This window comes from Dromaius novaehollandiae, chromosome 1 (genome assembly GCF_036370855.1).
Source record: "Dromaius novaehollandiae isolate bDroNov1 chromosome 1, bDroNov1.hap1, whole genome shotgun sequence".
Lineage (NCBI taxonomy): Eukaryota > Metazoa > Chordata > Aves > Casuariiformes > Dromaiidae > Dromaius > Dromaius novaehollandiae.
In genome coordinates this window covers 18,963,867-18,983,339 of record NC_088098.1, presented here as the reverse complement: position 1 = coordinate 18,983,339, position 19,473 = coordinate 18,963,867, and the positions used below count along the sequence as shown (strand labels likewise).

At 40.5% G+C, this 19,473-nt stretch overlaps 1 protein-coding gene across 9 annotated transcripts in view; it reads left to right on the top strand.

Moving 5' to 3' along the window:
- The window catches only part of PLXNB2 (plexin B2), a 255,297-nt gene that overhangs the window by 195,019 nt on the left and 40,805 nt on the right, over positions 1–19,473 (top strand). For all 9 annotated transcript variants that reach the window (XM_064506563.1, XM_064506571.1, XM_064506556.1 and 6 more), the window contains 5 exons: positions 2,710–2,802; positions 4,033–4,114; positions 8,427–8,599; positions 11,014–11,162; positions 14,124–14,232. In XM_064506563.1, the coding sequence (XP_064362633.1) occupies positions 2,710–2,802; positions 4,033–4,114; positions 8,427–8,599; positions 11,014–11,162; positions 14,124–14,232 (606 nt within the window). The remainder of the gene's footprint in view (positions 1–2,709; positions 2,803–4,032; positions 4,115–8,426; positions 8,600–11,013; positions 11,163–14,123; positions 14,233–19,473) is intronic.

Sequence of the window (19,473 nt, the reverse complement as noted above, 5' to 3'; positions counted from 1 at the left end):
TAGCTGAAGCAATAACTTTGGTTACTAAAAGTTCATTTGAGTAAGGGCATAACTTACACTCAACCTTTGGGTGAACTTCTGATGGTGGACAGGGTGGCTCAGGAGAAGTATATGGATGGGTCTTTTACAGGGCTTGGCCCAAAGCGTAAACATAGCATGAAGCTTGGCCCAACATAGCATAGGCTTCTCATGTGGAATGATTTTGCTGTAGGATATGCCGGACATAATAGCTTATTGGGAGGGAGTCTTTAAAGACTTTGTTGATTAGAACATGGGTATATATCCATCTTCCTGCTGCTTTCCTTGCCGACATTTTTGGTTAGATAGAAGTTGATAAGCAAAAATAAATGTTCTATTGTTACTTTGGAATACTAGCTCTTTTACCTCGATTTAACCTGTGCCTTGCTTAAAAGGACAGTGCACAGCCTATCTAACTGTGGATGTGTAAGTGTACTAGCCAACATAATGCACGTAAGCATCTCTACTTGTAGATGGAGATTAGCAGTGGAGGTTTGGGCTTTTTACAGTGAGTAAGAGAAGTGGATAGCTTCTAAAACTGCCATTGCAGAACTGACAATGGAAGAATAAGCTCACAATTTCTTTATGCTCCTCTTAACCTGTGAGCACTTACCCTACAATGAATAGATCCCCTTGTGGAGGCCTTTGCTTAAGAGGAGGTAGAGTAAAAGAAGAGAAGTTGTTCACTGTTTTTCTGCCCCTCCTTTCTCTGAAAATATTTCAATAGCAAATACAAGCGAATACAAGCTATCATCATTTTCTTGGGAATAACTGCATCTAGAATAAGCAGTTGAGAGAGGCACCAAAGGAAAGTTTAATACTGATCAGTTGTATCGCATGCAACTTCTAAGAGATATTCTCCATCCCAGTCCCTGGAAGGCTGACACAATAGAAGAAATAGATGTACCAGCATCAAGATAACCTTATTAGCCCTTCAAATATTTTAGTTAAAAGTAATTTCCCATTTGGATTTGCCTTTGTCTTGTGTGTCTGATGTACAATCCCCTTCTCAGTGTTTGCTACATGTCTGTTCTTCCACCCAGACTAATGAATGTAATGAATGTCTAGCAACTCCTAATTTCGTTTCACTCCAAGTTGTCAGCTGCCACAAACATAAGCTTCCCTCCCTTCCCAATGTGTTCTAAGCATGTGGGGAAGCTTTATACAGCAGCAGCAACAGAATCTGAACACTTTTGAAAAGTACATGATATATTGAAATGCAGAATAAAGAAAGCAAGGCAGTGTTTCTAAGTAAAAGAGATTTATAAGGTGCTTTAAAAATTGGAGGAGGTACACATTTTCTGTAAAAGAGAATGGGCTGTAAAACCTTCAGAGAAGACTTTGCAGTAGCTCGTTTTCTATGTGCAGCTTCTGAGAAGGAAGAAGTAAAAGGTCGTTTTCCCTCTGTAACATAAACCTCTCAGAGACTGGAGCCAGGCTCATTGCCTAGGTAAGCACATTCTTTTCCTCAGCCCCAGTGCTTGGTGGGCTCTCGTGTCCTCTGCCCATCCTGATGTAGTGAAGGGGCGATGGGAAGGGTTGCTTCTTTCCACTGCTCTAGTTAGATAAGCCTGGTGGTCCTTGGGTTACCTGTGATTCCAGTATTGAAGAGGCTGCAAGTAAATGGGTTAAGATCTGCTTTACTGATACATGAGGCTTAGATGACAACAGAAGATTTACTAATATGTGGAGCAGCATGGAGGAATAAAGTAATCAAATTTTTTTTGCCATATACTCCAAAAGTTAAAGCAGTTCTGGATGAAAGCAGAGACTGGTCCTTTACATCCACGGAAGGCATCAAAGGTGAAGGTGGTCTTGTTCCCCTATGGCCTGCCTTTAGTTTTATAAATCTGTGGCAACAGCCCAGGCTTAAAATGTCCTCACTGCTTGTTTCTCTCTCCCATTCTTGCAAAACTATTTGCGCAGCTATGCTGTGGGCCAGAGCAGGAGACCAACCCAGCACAGCACCAGTGTTGTGGTTTTAGTTGGTTTAGTTGGCCAGGTTAGTTTTAGTCAGCTCAGTTCCCTGATCAAATCACGGAAAAGTCATGCCGAGGGTTTTGCCAGTGTGGTGCAGGTGGGTATGTGCCACAGCCTAAAGGTAGGAATTTAGGATTTAGGGCCTAGGGAGAAGAGAGGGGAAAAAGGTGTGCGGGAGACAGGAATATCCTGAAGCTAGTACTGCCATCAAAGACTGACTTGTGAAAACACAGCTGGGGTCTCAGGGACGCGGGAGAAATAAAGCCAGCAAGGCTCGAGAGATGTTCATTCCAGTTTCCTGTGCAATTCTTACATTCCTGCTCTGCCCAGATTCCCTACTGAGACAGCCCTAAAGGGCAGCACTCACACAGCTCTGTTAATGACACATCCGATGTGTGAAGTTATCCAGTATTCAGATTCCTGGCTTTTTCTTATTACTCCCTGAAACTGAGTGCTAGCTGTGCTTTTGCTTTATTTGCACTGCTCTGGTGCTTGCACCTTTGAACGAGGGTTCGGACAGTGCAGCTAAGTAGCAGATTGTGCTGGCTCGGTGGTTGGTTAGCATTGTTTGCAGGTGGCGATTTTAACTGGTTAGTCTTCTCCATTTGGTCTTATTACTTTGAGTGCTCAACAGGGTATTGCATGGTGCTTTTACTTTATTATGCTTGGTGGTGCTGTAAAGATTGTAAGCTGAACTTTTCTCTTCCATAGGATAAAAAATTTGTGGTTGGAAACAGCCAATTTGAATTTGAAGCTCCTGTTGATGAATCAGACAAGGGAAAATTCTCATTCATGAGTAAAGAGGTAAATGCGAAAGTATGTTTTGCCTACCAAATGTACTCAGTTCTTCTAGTCCTGCTCTAATACCCACATGTGTCCAGAACCGTACAAGAAATGCTGGTTTCCGTTACAGGTAAAAAAAAATTTCTCATGAAGAGTCTCCTTTGGCACTAGTGGCCAAAGGCAGCAAAGGAAATTCCCAGGGTCTCTCCTTCATGCCCTGTATCTTCTTCCTTGATTTCTTTATGTATGCCATTCATGGATTTCTTAAACTGTGCCTGGAGAAATTCTGGAGGATTGCTCTTTCTTTTTTCTTCATTTTTTACGCAATCTAGTGAAGTCATCAAGGATAAAAGATGAGGATTGCAGAGTTCTCCCTCTCCACACACCGATTTGTTACCTTTCCTGTGACATAGTTTTTTCATTTGTAAGAATGGGAATGGTAACAGTACGTTTGGTCACTTCCCAGCTATGCGTCTTTCACTCAGGTTTACTTAACAGGGAAAAGAAATAACATTCAAAATAGTAGTCTAGCTACCAAATTCAAAGTTAGGTTCACAAATATTATTCTGACGTTAACCTTTTTTAAGCTTATAAACTTAGTCTTACAAGCTTAGTAAGAAGCTTAGTTTAGAGAACTAATCAGCATTTATGCAGCATTTGAGCCTGACACAAAGCATGCATTTTATAAAGCCCTTATATTTTCTTGGCTCTTTTTCTTTCCCACCTGTTGATATTGCTGCTGTCTTTTTCAACCCTAACAGAAGCTCATGTCTTGAAGCATGTGAACCTTGTGCTTTGGCTGTAATGAGGGGGTTGCACTGCTAAAGATGCAAGAGATTTCCCCTCCATGTGGTGCGAGTCTGCTGTGTCCATGCAAATAATGGGGCCAGATGGCACAGGAAGGAAGAGCGCAGCAGGCCCAGCAGCTATTTTTACTGAAACTGTACAGTACCCTGGCTACTTGGATGCTTATAGCGAAATGTAAATTAAATTAATGAAAAGTAATGATTCAGTAGGTATTCAGGTATTGCTCTCCCTTGGTACTTTAAAATTTTGCTTGTGAAGGATTAGCTGCATTAAAACATTTTTCTGTGGATATAATTGGCCAAGAAGAAAAAAACAGGCCATATGTATCAGGTTTGGGATAGTTTCTAAAACCTTCTCAGCTCTGATTATTAAGAATCATGGGACACATAAAATCAACCTTGCAAAATGAAAACATAAATGTCTTTACTATGTCCTCTTTTCCAGTTCTCCTATAGTGCAAATGAAACCCTACAACTAAACTTATCGATAAGAACAGATAAGGTCAAGATTGACAGCAAACTGATGGGTAAGTATGAAATACGGGATTAAAGGGAGGTAAATTAGACTAAATGAAAATCTGTTCCTGCAGAAATTTTGGAGTTATGAAGATAAAAATGTTACCTTTGCAGGGTTTGCTAGTCTTGGGAAAACAAATCTGTCAGAGCAAAAGTTATAAATACTAAACTCATGAATTAAATGCCAGTGTTTTTTATATTGAAGACTGTTTTAAAAATGTTACCAGTATTTTCAAATTTGATTTTACTCTGAAAAGCAATCCTAATAGTGAAGCTTCATAGTGCTACTGTTAAAAAATACTTCAGTAGTTTGATTTTAAATGGCTGTTTCCCCTCACCACTCTCTAAAAGCTACAGTGAACTTGCTTCCTCCATTAATAGAAAAGTAATCTTTCTTACTGCCACTGCAATGGACTTCATCTGAAACCTGAACTTTAAACTGTGTTTCAGTTCCTGAGTGACAGGTTCTGCAGTCTTCATGTCTGCTGGCAATCACAATACACAGAAGCATTCCATGTGCTTTCATCTTTTTACTTTATTCGTTTATTTCAATGGTAACAAAAAGTATATTAAGTGTTTTATAGCACAAATAAAAACTTAGTCTCTGATAGAAATTGCTTATTTCTTTATTTTTATTTCTTTCAACTTATAATGATGAAGCAATTATGTCTGTGGGCCTAGTCCAGAGCTGAGTTGAGAAGGTCCATTAAAATCAGTGGAGCAGTATCTGGGAATTGGGACTGACCTTACGGTTCTTTGAAGTTTAAGGCATGATCTTGCAAAAACTGCCAGGCAACATGCTTGTTACTTATGTGATGAGTCAACATCAGGAGAACTAACACTACCCCCAAGTAATTTCCCTTGTGAATTAAATCTTCAGACCATATTTTTCCATCTGTACAGTATCTAATTGATTCCATTTCTGATAAGCAGTATAAAAGTGGGTTTTTAGAAAGTTTTCCCAATGGTTCTATATGCAATGCTGAAAGCACTTGAGAGAAGATGTAGTGTGAATGTTTTGGAGAAGTCATATTGCAATCTCACAGTGTCTTAATTTCCATTCTAAAGGCTGTGTTTTTTAAAATTGCAGAATTTTGACCAAATGTTCCCAACATCTATTTCCCAGCCTGGAAAAAAAGCTAAAAATAATAGCTGAGTTATTAAAGAAAGGATATCATTCAGATCAAAATAGAGAACTCTTGCAAAAACGGAAGGAAAAATTATCAATACATGTCTCTTCTCTTTTTATATAGACCTTTTTTTATCCAAATTCTCTCCTGCTTTAAAGTTTCCTTGTCATCTGAAGTCCAGAGCATAATGGTCTTTATGCACCTTGAAAAGAATTGACTTTGCGTGTGCAGGAGCTGCTCAGAAGCACATTTGAACTTGCCAATAAAAGAAACCTTTCTTTGTGTAAAACACTTAGTGAATACTAAATTACGATAGCGTTTTTACATCTCAAGCCATCAGGGGTTCTGAACAGCATGAAATCCAATATATCCCTTTTATCCTTTGTCCTTTTTATCAATGATTTCACAGCTGGTATCTCAAGGTGATGGATAAGAGTCTGAATCCAATGAGTGGCTTGCTGCTGGTACATTTAATGAGCTGATCAGTGAACAAGGGAGTGTTTAATGCTTTAAGGCTCTAGCTTTCTCTGTTGCATTTATGCATCTGGATCTGAGGGACTGCAAGACATTACAGTGTTAACATTGTTTACCAAGGGATGGCATGAAAATCCCTGTCCACCCAATGAGGGATAGCAAAGTAATTCAGTAAGTGTATTCCCTTGCTTTGCCAGGTGGCCATGTGGTGGTGTGGGTGGCTAATGCAGGGTTTAGGAAGGCAAAAAGAAGATGTGTTTAACAACATTACCTGTTAGAGTTCCTCTGCAGGAACAACCTGTTTGAGCACTGGATTAGGAAAGCTCCCTGATTCATGTGAAAGCAATTTGCAGCATAGAAGTGAGGATGCTTTTCCTGTCTGCCGCCTGTGCTATCTCTTCTGTTCATAAGAAAACAGTAACTCAGCAGGGCTGCCAGTCAGGTAGTTTTCTCCAGCTTTGGGTTCACATCCAACATACAGAGTGAATAGTTAATACACAAACTGTTGAAAATATTATGTGGGTTGTTTGTTACTTACAGTAACTTACAGTGATTTACGTATCGACATGCTCAATATATAAGACAAATGATGCTGCTCCTACCTTGTGTTCATCGATTCCTTGTAAAGTCAAGATTGGAGTTGAGTTAAATGGACACTTTCTCATTGATTATTGTTACAAATGTCAAAGTCTCTCAGCCTTGCATATGCCTCCAATGATGTCTCAACTGGTTTTGTTCTGGTAAAGCTACTTGAAATCAAGTGGATATGCTGATTAGATGTAAGAAAGGTTAAAATCTGGATCAGCCTTCACTTCTGTATTAACTCTTCAGTGTAAGGGAAAGAACAAAAATGTGTTATTCTACTAAAGACTGCGGCTGTGAAAAAGAATGTGGAGATTTTTAAATATGCGGCATTTAGAGAAGAACTGCCCTTGAGAGGTTGTCCACTCTCATGCAAATGGCAGAGAGACTGTAGCCAAATTTGGGCCATCTGTAATACTGCTCATGCCTAACAGGGAAAAAAGGACACAGCTGAAAAATAATGGAAAAGTACTTTTCTCATTTTATTTTTTCACTTCGATAGGAATCTGATGTGGTAGCCTCTTGAAATTAGATATCAAAAGCCACTGCTGCTGCTCTTATCTAGGAGGATATCTAGGAGGATAGTGCACTGAAGTATTAGTGACTGGAGGGTGGTTTTGCTGGTGCCCTTCCTAGTGTCCTGCTCCTCCGAGAGTAGAAGTATCAGGGTGTGCCTTCTTGAAATAGACATTTTTGATGGCCTTTGCCATATGCAATCTCAAATGGATTATTCTAGTTGCTCTTTCACACCTCTGATCGTATCTGTTTACCCCAGTTTACTTACTGAATCTCATTAAGGATGAACCTTTTTTGAAAAAAACCACTAAAGTCACTAAGGGTACAGTTTCATGAGACTTAGTGGGCACATAAAACAGCTCATCACCATGGGAAAAGGGAGGTGTTGATTCGCTGTCTTTTAGTCCCCACTGCCATCTGTGAACACATTTAACTCTTGAGAGAGCACAGGAGGAAACCTGGATAGTTTTCTGCTGTTCTAGTAAGTTAAGTTGATTCACAAACAGACCAACAAGTGCCAAGCCTTGATGACAGAGGGTGAGACTCTGTGGCCAGAAAAAGAGCGGCGCAAGGGCAGAGAGAAGGGCAGGGATGAAGGGAAGGAGCAAGAAAACAAGTGGGCAAGAACTTCTCCTTTTTATTATAATCAGCTCAGCTGCCCAGGCAATCACAGCACACCTGGGCTCACTAGCTCAGTTATCTGTGCAACATGCATGCTTCCCCTAGAGAAACGTATGGCATCTTTTCAGCCTGTTCATTTTCTTCTGGGCTAACTCTCAAGTGCATCTCCAAACGTTTCCTTGCAAATTCAGGCTTTCCTTCTGGTGCTGAACCGCACCACTACATCTCAAGGCTTGTGTTTATTTGGGAAAATTAGTTTTGTTCAGTGACTCTGCATTGTTCTAGAAGACCAGTGGGGGCCAAAATGAGCTTAGTGTCTAAGATAGTTACTGCATGGTCCATCAGTAATAGAGGCATGACTGTCACAACAAATCTCATGCTTCTGAAGAACTAGAATTAAACCACAGTGCAGAAGGAATAAGGCTTACAACAGGCTGGCAATTCAAGGCAAAAGGGGAAACAAAAGCAAGAAAAAAGTTTGGCTTTCTCCACAGATAGAAGTAAAGACCTGGCGAAATGAAGAAGTATTAACTTGGTGAAAGGATAACACTTAATGAAGTGTTAACTCTCGACTCTGTTCAGGTTTTAGTGATGATTTTGAAAAGGCCGAAATGGCTGGCAGAGGTCCTGTGCCAGCTGATGTCTGCCCGTAGCGACACACATGCGAGAGTTATACCCTTCCCTGCAGACATTCCTGGCTTCCTTTTTGGTGCACCAGGCACCAAATTATTATTTATTTGAAATTCAAATTATTTATTTGAACTTGTCTTTGAACAGATGCACAGTCAGGTTCATTGAGGATGTTTGGACAAAAAACTTTGTATTTAAATGCTTTGACAAAGCCTGAGCGATAAAGGCGTATTTGGGTTTTACATAGTAGTTTGTTCAGAGTCTGCCTATGGATGGTTTTGAGGTTTTTCTGTATAGTCAGAAATACAGTTTTCTTTCGGCATCATTCAGGAGTTAAGTGCATAGCATGCATTTGCCGTTCTTATTTCAGTGACTCTGTACAACTGCTCTTATGGACGAAGTGACTGCAGTTTATGCCTTGCGGCCAATCCTGACTACAAGTGTGTCTGGTGTGAAGAAGATGGCAAGCCAAGCAAGTGTGTTTATGAACAACTCTGTCATGTTCCTCCTACTGACACGTGTCCTCATCCAGAAATTACTCACGTAAGATTGCTTTTTTTTTCTTCCTCCCAGTATATTATTTTTCAGGAGAAAGCATCTAAGAAAGCTCATCCTGAAAGGCAATTTTTTTTTCTAGGGTGTTAAGCAAGCATCTAAATAGCTGCAAGGAAATAATGCCAGTAGTGATGTGTGTGAAAGGTTTGTAAAGACTCGTAATAAGAGACTGAATGGAGTCTTTGAGACTCCTTGTTCTGTAAGCCTTGTTCTCGCTGTGCTGTAAGCCAGGCCAGCAGTGTATGCTTAAACACGGCACTTGATTCTTGGGAATTAGCACAGATTTTTTTGTGCCCTGAAATCTGTTCTACCTAAAAGATGTCTATAAAAGACGTTCACCACGTGTGGAACTGTGAGCCCTTAGCAGGCTCATTAACAGGCTTCAGACTAGACTTTTTCATGGCATTTAATAAGAGAGCAGGTTGTTTCTGTGTCATGATTTGTTTTCCAGGTGTCAGTGCTTTTTTCCAGCCCATACTGGAATGAAACCCAAGACTGTAGAAGTTTAATGTAAGAAGTCAGAAAGAAAGAGAGAGAGAGAGAGAGAGAGAAAGAGAGAGAGAGAGAGATGCCAAATGTCCACTCCTTACCCAGCAATAGTTCTGTGGCTGGCGCATTCACCCAGGATGAGGGAAAAGCATTGCTTTTACAGCAGCAAGCCAAATGCTGTTTTTCTGGGCAGGGAGATTGCCTAGAAAGCAGCGATACATACTGCTATTGGGCAAATCTAATTTACTGTAACAACGGTGTTCGTACTTCAAAACTCAGAAACACAGTTTGATAAAAATGTATCTCAAGCTATCAAAAAATGCAATAACTGTGTGACAGAGGCTGAGAACCATAAAAGGGATATATTTCACTCAAATAAGATAATAACAGTTTGATCCTGAAATCTGTGGTTGAAACTGGCAGAGACGCAAAAAACCTCCTTCTCTGGAGGCTGCGCAGTTAGAGTTGCAGTGTGGGCACACCAAAATGGCAGTAGGGTGTAGGAAACTGGCCATGCTGTGTTCGAGATGATGTGTTCAAGATGGTGTGTTCAAGAAGAAACAGTAGGTAAACATATGAAGTCTGCTGAGGAAGGCAGATATCCCGAAATCTTGACAGAACATATGGAGAAAAATACTTGTGTAATGCCTCTGCCATAATAAAGATGGTTTGAAGGAAGAAGAAAAGGAGAACAAAGAAAAAGAAAAGTGTTTTCACCCTGTGATACTGTTTGTACATAGTTGTGGATTAAACAGTAAATACAAAAAATGTTCTGATGTGTTTGTTTTCTCAAAGCTTTTGTTACTTTCAAATTAGTGCAAAATAATTTGGAAACACAAACTGCTCAGTCATTTTTCAGCTAGTGTATTTATGGGTTCAGTGCAAAGGAATGGCCAATGAGTAAAAGATCTGGCTTTGGAAATTTGAAAGTGTGGGAAAAGAGTCAGAACAAGTGATTCTGGAGCTGGACTGGACAGCAAGCAGCAGCAGCCATGCCATTCCTCTGTGCTCAGGCTTGCTTGCAACTTAGATCTAACAAACCCAGCAGATACTAAAGTCAAGACTTTCAGAAGCTGCATTTGCTTGGCTTCCAGCATTTGGAGCTGTGCCATCTCCTCTCCCTGAAAATAAACTTAGAGCCCTGCAAAATTGAACACCTGAGAAGGTCTTGTTGGAGCTGCTCCATGTATTATATTAGCAAAGCAGGTTTGCCTTCTCAGAAGATTTTCAGAATCCTAGTGCTTGTTCAGGCTGTCCATTAACCTGAGAAGTCCTCTGCCACCACAGGATTTTTTCAGTCCACATTTTAATCACAAATTATTTAACTAGCATCAGTGCATGTACTGCAGCATCCTGTTGTTTGATGCAGTAAGGAAGACCAGGGGACTAAAGAAACTTCTGCAGAGACTGTGTGGAGCACGTTTTCTGTTTGGAAGGCATGCTGTTCTGATGTGAACCCAAAGGGTGAAAACCATGGGAAAAAGAAAACCAAACCAAAACCTGAAAATAAGGCTAGAAATGCTCAACGAAATGATTATTGGGGAAGCCCGTTCCATTTGCTTTTCAAAATCACTGTGCTTTAAGAGATGAAGCAAATTTAAGACAGAATAAACACTAGGCAAGAACTTTGTACATAAATGTCTGCCACAGGGTTTTGCTGGAATTATGTACTGTGTGTTTAGGTTGGAGACAAGAAATCTGCAGCTAATTAATGTGTTCCAAGCTAATAAATAACTAATAACATTAATAATTACATAGCATGTATTTATGTGGATCCTACGAAAAATGTCTTTCTCGTTTTAAGTGCTGGTAAGTCAAAGTAGCTTTAAATAATATGAAAGAGCAACATGGTCACTGTAGTATTTAAACGTGCTTTCTTTTTTTTTTTTTTTTTTCCCCTCACGCCAACCCAGATTGAGCCAAAAACTGGACCACTAAGTGGCGGAATTCTTTTGACCATAATGGGATCTAATTTGGGTATAAAAGCAGAAGATGTAAAAAATATAACAGTGGTAGACCAAGAATGCCTTTTCAAAGAGGAATTCTACTCTGTTTCCACAAGGTAATTGCTGCATATTTTTCACAAGATTTTAGGAGAAAGTAGAAACTTCTATGCACTTTCAGGAGAAGAAAAAGATCTCTTTGCAGTTACAAAAAATTATCAATAGAAGAAAAATCTAGTGCAACGTATTTGTAATATTTCATTCTAACATGTCTGAGGGTTTATTTAAAACTGTCACAGATTCTAATGCAGCAACAAATTTATGATAGAGTACTACCCTTGTGTTTTGGATTGCTTTTTTTGATTTGTTTGAAAAGCTTTTTTGAATTATTACCACAGATGTTTTAAAACTATTTATTTGTTTTTAAATTCAAGGCATCATAGATGTGCAGCAGTCATTAAAATCTTTACGAAATCTGAACCATAGTGCATCCAGGCATACAAGATTTATGGGAAAGTTAGGCAAGGCAAGAGGACGCTTAATTTTTTTTTTGTTTTAGTCCAGCTGCAAAGATTTCCTGGAGGCAGGGAGGGAGCCCTGAGTTTTGGTGAAGCTTTAGATGACTAACTTTGATGGCAGACTGACAAGTCCGTGGATATTGAATTGCCCAAGCAGGCTGGCAGATGCTTCATGGATTACTTGTCACACTCTTAAACACCAGCAAACATGAAGATAAGGTGCCTAAATTCCTCTAGAGATCAAGTGCTTACTACAGTTTTTATCAAGCATCTAATTTCAAGAAAGAAATTCCCTTCTGATATTAGCTGATAAAAAGCATAGCATGAAGGATCAGTAGTAATATTAATAGTAATGATGTATTTCAAACAGTTTGATTTTCTTCTTTCACTTTTGATACTTCAAATTGCAATTGAAACCTTGACTTTCTTTCCCTTCATTTATTTTTAAGTGTAATGCAGTAACTTCTTGCTATTTTTGTGGCTTGTTTTGAAAGGTATTTTAAAGATGCCTAAGTAATTTTTTTAGCTTTTGAAAAGTCAGATTGTGGATCAGGCAGATTTAGAAGCTTCTTAGGCCCCAATGACCTAAGGATGTATATAGATATACATCTCTAACTGCTTCCCAGATTCACTGCCATTGTTCCTGTTTATATGTGCATCACCATCCACATTAATTTCCAACTCTCCTGTAGTCATCTTTTCTCATTCCCTGTCTTCCATGTTTGCAGAAGCTGCACTGAATCACAGCATAGCCTTTCAAGAATTTTCTCCAGCCTCTTGGCTTTTTCTAAAGCTTTTTGATATTTTTAAATACATGGAAAGAAGCCAGAATGAGATGACTGGTTCCTTGTATCATAGCAATATTACTGGTTTCCTAAGATCTGCCCATGTGGTAATGGCTAAGAACAAATGCAACTTGCATAATGTAATTTACCAACAAATTAGGGGGTTTGGAAGGATGTTCTCCATTAGGGAAGCCTTGAAAAAGAAGTTATTCAGAATCTCCAAAGAGGTGTCTATAATTTTCTTTCTGCATCTTCCTCCCTTCTTTTGTTTTATTTTTACCCCCTTTTTAAATGAAAAAAAATTAAGCACCCAATCGCTCTCCCTTATCCTTTGCAGTAAAAAACCCACTTTAGGAGACCGTTCCTCCCGGGGTAGGAGAACGGGGAGGTTTCAGGCGCTGCGGGCTGCTTTCTGGCGTTGCTGCTGAGTCAGTCCTGGCCCCTAGAGAAGTCGTGGTTTCGGTCTTCGTTAGCTTCCTGTTGTAACGTGGGGGAAGGGAGGGAACTTTTCTCAATTAAACCCCTACTAATGGCACGCCGGCAGCCCCCACCCCCGCCCTGGCCCCCCAGCTGCTTTCCTTAGCTTGACATATGGTCGCAATTCTTGCGAAGGCACCATTTCCTGCGACTGCCTGACAAGGAGATGCAACTTCCAAGAATACGGTGGGGATGATGAGGAACAGACTGTGGGCGCAGGCAGCCGCGCACATGCCAGGACATGCAAGAATTCAGAGAATTTTGTCCATTTGCCAGTGCCTGGGCTCAGCATTGTGGAGGGATCTGCAGAGGGGCTTCACAATCCTTTTATTATAAGCCCCAATTTAAGTACTGTATACTCAGTAAATTTGGGGGAGGGGGTTCTGGTGGGGGGATTTTGTTTTCTATTTGGGATTTGGTAGGCAATCATGCATTGCTTTAAGAAGAACAGCAGTAATCCAAAGAATGAAGGAAATGTGCAGTGCTGCTCAGGGTGTGCCCGACGCAAAACTCGCTGCCTGCGAAGGCTGCAAACTTTATATACATCCTTATCTGACAGCCCTCCATTAAGTGTTTGCCCCAGTTTTGAACTGTGTTGAATCCTTACTTGCATTCTTATATCCCTGCTTGTATTCTGTGGATCGGCTGTTTGATCAGAAAATTTAAGCAGCGCAGCTGTAACTCAGCATCGGTGGTAGTTCATGCAGGATGTTTCCCCCTCCAGGATGCCTTGACCTCTGGTTTTGCATGAGTTGCCTGGGATTTGTTTTCAGTGAACAGTAATTCTGAAGGGATTTTGATAGCAGGTGTGAAAATACAGTAGTTTAAAGCTGAGAGATAACAGGACGCACAGGAAGAGTATTATAAGCTGAGATACACAAAGTTGTGAGATAGCCGATTGCCTGATTCTTGCATCAAGGTGGCAGGTTTCTTTGTCTTTAACATTACTATATACAGCAAAAACATTGTTTAGGATTGGGTAGTTTCATTGCTGATTTTGGAGTGAATTTGATTTTTCAGTAGACGTCACCTCTACTAACTGACTGCTAAGTAGCTGCTGTGCACAGTGTGCAGGTTTCTGTTTGGCTTTTGGGTAGAGACAAGACTGAAATATTCTTGGATGCTTTTGGTGGGGGTCTCTGAGCCAGAACTCCAGTACATTTGGTGGTATAAAGAAGGTTTGTGCTTTTGCTTCCACTGTGGGTGGTAGGTAACAAAAAATTTTAGTTTTGGTGTGATACATTCCCTTTGTATTCCAGCTGTTATTTTTAACAGATAAACTTACATTATTTCTTGATAGGATTGTATGTCAAGTTGGAAGAATGACTGAACCAAAACAAGGTCAAATTGAGGTTAACATCAATGGAAAATTAGGTAAATCACCAAGTGATGTGAAATTTACCTACCAGGTAAGTGTATTTTTTTAAGTGACCTGTTTCATACCTAGTGCATAACTTATGTTTAAGATGTAGTTGTTAAGCACAGAGTCACTTCTGTTTACCTAACAAACTTGGTTTCATCAACAGGGTTATCATTGAAGTATGTTAGAAAACACTTAAGCATTTCTTTATGCAAAAGGTACACCAAAAATCTTTTCTGGACTGTATAGCCAGAGTCTCAAAATAATTATGGTATCATTGCTGAATAATAAAAAGTCTGCAATGGAAAAAATTAGGTGTTCTTTAGACCCACAGTGACTGCACTGTTTAAATCATTGTGTTTAGATTAGCCAGTGTTCTTAACTGTGAGAATTAATGCACAGCCACTGAAGAATAAGTAATGAAGGTGCATTAATTTTTTTAATAATTTATTTCATTCAAAAATATAGCATGCAGAGAAGTAAGCAGAGCCATAGACAGCATGATGTATGTTCCTATTACACAGGCGCTTTGTTTTCAGTGTCACTGTGAAGGAGAGTTTCAGTTGTGTCTTAATTGCTTTACCCTAGATGTGGTCCTGGGTTATAGCTGTTTTAGCCTGTGGTTTTAGTAGCTGTAGCTGTTGCTTTAAGGTCCTCAAAATTTATAAGAGCCTGTGATAGCAGAGATGTTTAAATAATCTCTGTCCTCATATTGATATTTAAAATTATATCTATAAACTGTAAACCTATAAAACATGAAGAGCGTGTTAGGCTTTTATCATCTCTCTCCTTGTAACTTCTGTCTCATTAATTCTTGATACCTTGTGAGGAGGAAATGAAGGGAGCCAGCAGTAAGAGATGGAGTAAGTCAAGAATAAGAGGCAACTGAGAAGAACATGTCCTGTTTTCACAAAACAGGCCAAAACTGTCTTTTTCCAGAATTTCCAAGCAAATGCCTTCTCTCCCAGGTGGGATCTCTGCAAAACCACTTCTTGTTTGAAAATGATCTTTTGATGTCAACAACCTCCTCTGTTTCTTTGTGAAAATGTCGGTTATAATTAAATTTTCCTTTGTTGGTCTCATTCCTCTTACCTGGAGAATGAAATGTGCAGAAACATCATGTTCCATGTTGTCTGTTAAGACCTCTAGGACAGAGACTTTGGCAGTAAAGCCTAAATGGGATGAGATTTTGACATGAAACCATTGTGCTGGATAAATTTTGCACAAGTTCTCCTCTGCTTCTCCTGTGTGTAAAGATTCTCTCATGGTTTGCATGAAAACCACATGGAAAAATTATGAAGGGTGTTTAAAGGCAATCTGAAGCCCCCATGTGTGCTTAGAAGACCTGTCTGCGAGCTTGGTCTGATGTGATTGCCTGCTCCTCACATCTGTGAGATGAGATAAGCAGCCACTGCTTTTTGCTACTAAAAAGAAAAAATCTCGAATGCGTCTCAGTGAGATTCTAGAAAAAGCTGCTCTACCCAGATGCCGTCCAGGCAGATGTTTCCAGGAAAGTCCAAGACTTCCTGTGTACCGATCTTGGAGTGGATTGAGATTGCCAAAATATCAGATAACTAAGCTAACTGCTGCTGAAAATCATTTTTATTTACTGCAAAAATCTTTCCATAGGGACTCTATTTGCAAAGTATGAAGCAACGACAAGTAATACAAAATCATCAAGTACTGCACTTCATGCCTTAAATTGGTAAAATAGTTTCTAGTTTCATTTCTTTCTTTTTGTTCCATGAGAAAATGAAGCCAGCTGTGGACTGCAGTAGGATTAAAGTTAGTACAGAGGTGTCACGTTCGTGCACACCTCTACAAGTGTAGTACAGGCTTTTTTGGCGTTTGGCATGATCAGAGCAGACAAGTGGTGAGTTTATACTGTCTTAAAAGTTGCGGTCTTGTTTCACTGTTGTTCTCAGGCTGTTCCTCTGTGACTTGTTTCAGGAGACATGCAAAATCTGTGTTTTATTTAAAAACTGTTCTATTCAACATATACAAAGAAAACAAAATATTTTTCTTTCAAAGAGTCTTTCTAAAATATTTTCTATTATGTGTTTTTTCTGTTCTTGAGCGCATTATCTGGCTGCCCTCCTGCTGGCAGATATCGCTGTTTCTACTGTCTGCTTTAATCACCCTAAGCATAATAGCTTTAACTTCAGCAGTGATCATCTCAAATACGATGTGTGGCAGCACGATGCAAAAGTGTACTACCAATGCACAAGGAGGCAATGCAGCTACCCAGCCTGTTGTGCCTGTGTATGCTAGAAGTGTCTGCGTGCTCTCCGGCCAAAGTTTCAGCATAGTGTGTGTGGCTAGTGGCTACAACCAAGAACACATAAGTCCCTTATTGAGTAATAGTGCATCTAGCTGTTGCTGATGCTCAGCCTGAATGATGAGGTGTGTTTTTAAAGCTGAGCTGATAGGGGATCAATAGGCAGCAGAACATAGGGCTTTGACTTCTGCTTCTGCCCCACTTTGCCAGCACAGCTCATTTCTGAGCCCATGAAGAAATGAGACTTCCATTAAATGAGTCAAAAATCCAGTTAGTAAGGGAGCTGTGGTTTCAATTTAAAATATTTTTTTAACTAAAATGCCCTGTCCATAAGAGTCTGTGCTCTATACTTAGCATCTATATTTGCTGAATACCAAGGAAATAAAAAGTTCTATTTCTCCCTACTCATCGTATTTTCTTCTAGCCAACGCAAGTGCTGTATTTAGGTCCAGACATTCCAGCAAAATTAAATTCTGGTAGCTTCGTCTTCCTCCACTGACCTTTCTGTTGTTTGTTTGACTGTAAGCAGAAGCAGGCAGTAACCATTCTCCTTTTTAGTGAAATAGAAATGAAATGATCCTAAGTTTTCATATCCAGCTATGCAGTACATCTGGAATACTGACAGCTCTGCCGGTCTCTAAGAAAATGGAGCAGCGGCATGGCTACAGGGCTGTCCAGGTTTTTTGATTGTTTTATCTGATTTGCTTGTTACTATGGCAGTGAGAAGCAGTATCATAGTACGAAGGAAGGAGGCAACTTTTCCTAGGTATACGGCTCAGATTTGCTGATGACATACAAGCATGATTCCTTTCTCAGGGTAACTCCTCTTCAAATTCCTGAGCCACCAAAACAGAGAACTGGCAGCTGGTTCTGGGATCTCCAATGTCAGTTTGCAAGAGCAATTCTGTGAGCTTTAGTCTGTGTAGATTAAAAAGAATGTATGGTTTCAGAAAGTTCAAATACATGTGAAGTGGTGAAATTAAAGGTAGCACCTTGCAAAGATTATAATGCATTTCTGTAGCTTTCTAAGGAGCTGAAGGTATTTTAGTGACTTGTTTTGGAAATAAGGATATGTAGTAAATCAGGAATGGAGCCAAATTTTAGTCTGATCTGAAACAAACCTGAAGCTGACTACTTACTGTACTGGAAGTTCAAGGTGAACATGAGCAGCACAGTTGCATTTAACATGTTGCATTCTTCCACCTTAGTTTTCTCTCAAGTTGGCAGTTTCCTCTTATCTTCATCTATCCTCTGGTTTCTTTCTTGATGTTTGAAGCAAGCGCTCTGGGAGCTTTCACGGCCGTAGTGCCAGTAGTGCCACAGGGCTTTTGTGGAGGGTTGTAGCTCACTCCTTGATTCTTCTCCCTGAACACATCTTCAGCTGAGCACATTCACTGTAGTTTTGTTTTTTCTTTACGTGGCATGTTACCATCTTGATTGATGCTGCTAAGCCAGGCATCTGTAGCAGTCTGGAATTGACAGCTTCCAGAGGACCGTGGCTGTTTTGTTATTGAGTTTTCGTGTGTCATCATGCTTAGGGGCCAGGAGAACTCCTGGATAATTCAGAGCTTTAGGAAAGTTGGCCCTCCCTTATGCAGATATCTTGGACTTATTATTCAAGGTATGCACTTATATATGTATCCCACCATTCAGTGCTTGTGGTTCTGCTCAAGAGCTGCCAGGAACACTGGGTCATTATAATCATACAGTATATAATGTTATTAAACTATAATGCAGACTTTCCAGTCACGCATATTTGCATTTCTCCATCAAACCTGTCAGCAAGGCTCTGTGGTCTTTTCATAAAAGCATGTTGTCTCTGCCTCAGGATTAAAAAGTGCTTCCTTGAGTCCAAAAAATCAGTAGTTTTTAATGTCTACCTTTTGCATGAGCATCCCATCCAGAACAGACAGCACACACTGCTAGAATGGTGTATTGCCAGGCAATTGCTCTGCCCACACACCTGGAGTGGCTGGAAACATTTGATCAATTTGCACTGTGCAAACATTTGCAAGGAGCAGCCCCAGAAAGCTAGAAGTCAGCTCACTGGTCTGCTATTACAGAAATAACCCAGCAATTCAAGTCTGGTTTGTGTTGTGCCTGTGGATGCTCCAGCGAGCCGAGCAGGATGGAGTGGTTGGAGGCCGGTAGGTCAGGTCAGCCACCACGGCAAACACAAGCCTGCCAAGTGCACGCAATGGAAATTCTTTGGTTGAATATCCTGTGGGTGGGTGGCTTGTCTGAAGGAACAAGAAGCAGGCTCCCTCGAGTCTGAGAAAGGACGGGAGTGGAGGGAAAGAGCAATTCCTAATGACTGGTGTTCTCTGTTCTGAGGTTTAATTTAGCCCCTGTGGTTATCTGATAGTCCATGAAATGACATTTTGACCTCCAAGAAGGTGGCCAGTGACTACAGCACTTCATGGACTATGACATGTCCATGCCTTTAATTTTAGGGTACGTTAAATGCAAGAATAATTTGGCTCTGAATGGGGAGTGGGTAATTTTGGTAACAAATGGGTTGTTTTACAGACCTGCTACAAGAGCCAGAACTAATTGCAGCTGGGTTTGGGATCAGGAAGGGAAAGGGATGTTTTAGGTTTCCTTATCCTTTGTTGGAAGGGAGAAGTGGAGGAAAGGAAGGACGAGATTAGTGCAGAGCAGTAATGTGTTCTGACAGTGTACATTTATGAAAATCTTATCTGCATGTGCGTGTGCATCGTCATGAGGCCCTTGGCACAGCATCCCTGTGCTCTGCTTGTAGGGAAGCACGAGAGCCCATTCGTACTTGTAAGGATGTGCACTGACATCCAAAGGCGAACCCCAGCCCAGAGGCCACTGCCTACAGGAGCTGACAGATTGGGAGCTTAGCTGGTTTTGCCATGTGCTGCCCGTCATGTCCATTTGAACACATCCATCTGTTGCTGTCTTCCCCCTGTGCTGCATCTCTCACAGCATCATCATGGGGATATACTCTGCCACCGTCCTCCTTTCCTTCGCCAGTCGTTTCTCTGC